Source organism: Muntiacus reevesi, chromosome 18, assembly GCF_963930625.1.
Source record: "Muntiacus reevesi chromosome 18, mMunRee1.1, whole genome shotgun sequence".
NCBI lineage: Eukaryota > Metazoa > Chordata > Mammalia > Artiodactyla > Cervidae > Muntiacus > Muntiacus reevesi.
In genome coordinates, this window is record NC_089266.1 from 23133298 (window position 1) to 23137441 (window position 4144).

General features: G+C 61.1%; 1 protein-coding gene across 1 annotated transcript; it reads left to right on the forward strand.

Annotated features, from left to right (window-relative positions):
* The first annotated feature begins 676 nt into the window (after nt 1–676).
* Nucleotides 677–3884, forward strand: EPOP (elongin BC and polycomb repressive complex 2 associated protein). Its single transcript, XM_065909511.1, has one exon. The coding sequence runs from the start codon at nt 1113–1115 to the stop codon at nt 2250–2252; it is 1140 nt and encodes a 379-aa protein (XP_065765583.1). The 5' UTR covers nt 677–1112; the 3' UTR covers nt 2253–3884.
* Nucleotides 3885–4144: the final 260 nt, after the last annotated feature.

Genomic DNA, 4144 nt, shown 5'->3' on the forward strand with positions numbered 1-4144 from the left:
TAAGTGAGAAATGGAAACAGGTACTGAGAAAGTCTATTTATCGTCTTTCATGGGTGTAATGATACTCCTTCTTTCCAAATTTAATTCTTCCTTTTTTCATCTTGCACACACACTCACTGAATTCCTAACTATTCGTTCAACGTTTTTTGAGTCCACTTTGTACCAGGCACTGTTCTGGGCGACCGAAACAAGAGAGGTAGGGAACATTCTCGGCCCGCAGGAGTCCTTGCTGTGCAAACCCGCTAAACAACCTCTTTTCATCTTTTCTTTCAACTTCGCTTTGAGATTCACCTCTGTTTGATTCACGCAGCCCCAAGGGGGTAGATGTGAACGTTCCCATTTTACGGATGCGAAAACCATGACTGATGAGGGAAAAAATGACGGGCTTTGCGGCTACTAAACACTGGGACGCCACTGCGCCACGTGCAGCGGCGCATTTAGCCCGTCGGTATCCCACCCGCGCACGCACCCTCCTTTCCTCCCTCCCAGCCGCCGCAGCGCCGGGTCCACGTGTGTGTGTCTGTGTGCGGAATGGGGATGGGGGCGGTGCCGCAGGAGGGGTGGGGTCCCGGCTAACGTCACAAGCAGTGCCGCCCAATCAGCGGCGGGCTCGCGGCCCCGGCGCTGGTATTGGGGCAGCGAGGGGGCAGTTCTCTATAACGCGGTCTCCGGGAGCCAGCGGGGAAGAAAGAAGCCGAGCGGGCGGAAGGCGCCCTCCCCGCCGCCTGGGCCCCGGCACCGGGTGCCGGGCCCGGGGTCCTTCCCGCCTCCTGCGGCCTCCGGCCGCTTTGTTTCCCCAGCCTCTGCGCTCCGGGCAACTCAAGAGGGGCTCCCGCCGAGGCTGCACAGGGCTCGCGGCGGCAGGAAGGGCGGCCGACCGCGCCGGGACTCACGGGGACCCAGGAGTCCGGCCGCCGAGAGGGCCGCGTGACGAGATCGAAGAGGGACCCGGAGCTCCGTGGCCCACGGGTGCGGGCCGGGGGCGCTCGCGAGCAGAGACCTCCCCGTCGAGGGGGGGCGATGTTCCCCTCGCCCGTGGGCTCTTCGGGCAGTCAGGGCATCCCGCCGCTGGGACCAGGGCCCCCTCAGTGGGCACCCCCCCGGAAAGTTCCATGGAGACTCTGTGCCCCGCTCCCCGCCTCGCAGTGCCGGGGTCCCCGCGAGGGTCACCCTGCTCCCCCACACCCCGGAAGCCGCGTCGGGGGACCCAGGAGTTCTCTCCTCTGTGCCTGCGTGCCCTTGCCTTCTGCGCCCTTGCCAAACCCCGGGCGTCCTCTCTGGGCCTGGGGCCTGGGGAGCTGGCGCCGCGGGCTCCGGTGCTGCTGGGCCCTTGCGCCCCGCTGTGCACCGGCGGCAGGGCCCCGGATGGCCTGAAGCACCTCGCGGGACAGGCCGGGCGGTCCAGCGATCCCAACTCCCCGGCCCGCCAGGATGCCGACGCCGCAGTGTGCCGGGGCCGCGGCGAGGAGGAAGAGGGCGGAGGCAGTTTCCCGCACTTCAGCGCTCGCTTCGGCGTACCTCCCGGCCACTGCCCGGCGCCCCGGCGCCCTCGGGAATCTCCGACCAGCTCCGTCTCGGCTCCGCCTAGGCCAGCCCTGGCTCTCGACTCTCAGCCTGGCCCCGCCGCTAGCCCGCATCAGGAGCCAGGTTCTTGGTCTCCGCCGCCACCTGCGGGCCTCTCCTCTGAGCCCATGGGGCCTGGGGCCGCGCCGGAACCGCCCCCGCCGAACCAGACGGCCGCAGTCGATGGAAACCCTCCGAAGGTCGCCCCCGAGGCACCGGCCTCCAGCCCCTCGACGGCCAGCGAAGCTCCGGCCGCGCCCGGCGATCTCCGCCAGGAACATTTCAATCGTCTGATCCGCCGCTCGAAACTGTGGTGTTACGCGAAGGGTTTCGCCCTCGACACTCCGAGTTTGCGCCGGGGGCCCGAGCGGCCCCCAGCCAAAGGGCCCGCCCGAGGAGCCGCCAAGAAACGCCGGCGGCCGGCGCCCCCCCAACGCAGCGCGCAGCCCCGCCGACCTACCCCGACGCTCCCCACCACGAGCACCTTCAGTCTCCTCGACTGCTTCCCCTGCCCCCCGGCCCTGGTGGTGGGGGAGGACGGAGACTTAGGGCCGGCATCCTCGCTTCGCCTCCAGGGAGACGCTAAACCCCCGCCTGCCCACCCGCTGTGGAGGTGGCAGATAGGGGGTCCCGCTGTCCCTGAGCCCCCCGGCCTCAAATTCTGGGGAATCAACTTGGAGCAGCCCTGAGCGTGAGACCTCTTCTGCCACGGGGGGAAGAGTGGGGGCCACAGCCAGACTGCGGGCTCGAGAATAGAACGTCATTTCTCACCTTGCCTGTCCTCTTTAGGTTTTATGGGCTGTGGTCAGAAGGACCTCAAATGACAGTGATCTTCAAGCACCTAACTTGTTGCAGTGACACCCCCTCCCCCTCATCCTTTGGAGAAGAACCAAGGACTGGAGTCGGGAGAAGGCTTAACCGAAAAAGGCTTAAAGACGTAGATTCCAATCCCTCCCCTCTTCCATCTCGGATCTCTGGGGGCAGGGCCTTCACCCCAGGGGGAGTCGAGGAGGCTACAACTCAAAGAGGAGGAAAAAAAAGAGGGAGAGAGACCTTGGTGATGGACAAACCGGTTGTTTCTGTGGGCGAGCCTGGGGATGGGGTGGGGGCTGTGGTGGGGGTGGGGAGGTGATTGGCAGCTCCCTGGGGGCATCCTCTACCCCCACCAACCAGGCCTTTAACCCTTCACTCCCCTCAGGCCTTCCCTAGCCTCCCAGCACCACTGTAGCCTTCATGGGGACCGAAGCAGCTTAGGTAAGGGTAAGATCACCCTCTCCCGGTTCTTTTCCTAGGGTCCCCCAAGTCAGGTGACCCCTAGTTACTGAGGTCTTCATTCTCAGCCACCAGTCTTTCCCCTTTGTCCAGTTTGGGAGTTTCCTTCAGTATTCCATTTGCTTTCAGGTTATAAGACCTGATGGGTAAAAGAGGACACCCCCACCCCACCCCCCACCCACCCCCACCCCTGCCAAGAGTCTGCCACCTCCTCTAGTTTAATCCTGGTATTAGGAGGGGCAAGGCTGAGGAAACTCCTGCCCTTCAGAAGTACAAACTGCCTGGGGAAGGAGCCAGAGACCATCCCAGGGAAAGTAATGGAAGGTGGAAGAAATCAATAAAATCAGACCAAACAAGTTGCCCTTCCTTCCAGGTCCTCTCCACCGTTTAAGGATGGAGGGCGTGGAGGTAGAGGGCACGCCTAGGGCCATTCTTTGGACACCCAAACTCAGCCTCCTTCAAGGCTAGAAACAAGACAAGCTGCTCTTTGTGGAGGGGGTAAATGAAAGGGCTCTTGGCCTAACCACAAGGTCCAGTGGGGTGTTTGAAGGGACTCAGTTTGAGTCTGGATGGGAACTGGGTTGAGAAACCTTTAGCATTCTCCCCCCACCCAACTTCAGGCATTTCGGGAGTTGTCAGGGACCTGATGGATCCGAAAGAGGCAGGGCCGGGGATTAGTTTTGAGGTCAGAAGTTCTGTTTTCCTGGGGGAGGGGAGCGAGTCAGAGGGGAGTGGACTTACTTTCTCCACCCAGGTGAGGTCTGGGGAGTTTAGCTCTTAGGGAAATTCCAAGTTTAGGTTTGAGGGGAACCTGGGGGTTGCCGATCTGTCCAATAGTGAGGGACCCGGTGACCCTTCTGTCCACACTAGTGAATATTGTTTTTTTCCCCTTTTCCCCCAAGAAGGGAGGAGGGAGGAACAATTCCCATATATGATACTGGGGAAGGACTTGTCTCCTTTTCTGTGAAAATGCTTTGTAAAAAGTTGTTAATGTTTGCATAGAGCAGATTCTTGGGGAAAAAAAAAAACAACTGTTTTGGACCACAAAAGTTTTGTTTGTTTTAAAAGCTGTCTCTTTTAATTTTTCTTTTGCTGGGGGTGGGAGTGGGGGTGGGGTGGGTGGGTGTGGGTTGGGCAGTGCTCTTTCTCCTCAACATCTGGCCTTTATGAACCCTGCTGACCTCCCCTCCCCCTCCAGCTGTGTTGTGGGGAGGAGGGAGGAGGGTGGGGGAGTGCCTTCCATGCCTGTGCTTCAGGGGTATCCATCTTATCTTGCCCCCCAAGAATGGGGAAGACCGAGGAAGAAGGC

Coding starts and splice junctions, on each gene's coding strand:
- EPOP (XM_065909511.1), top strand. CDS start 1,113: ATGGAGACTCTGTGCCCCGCTCCCCGCCTCGCAGTGCCGGGGTCCCCG.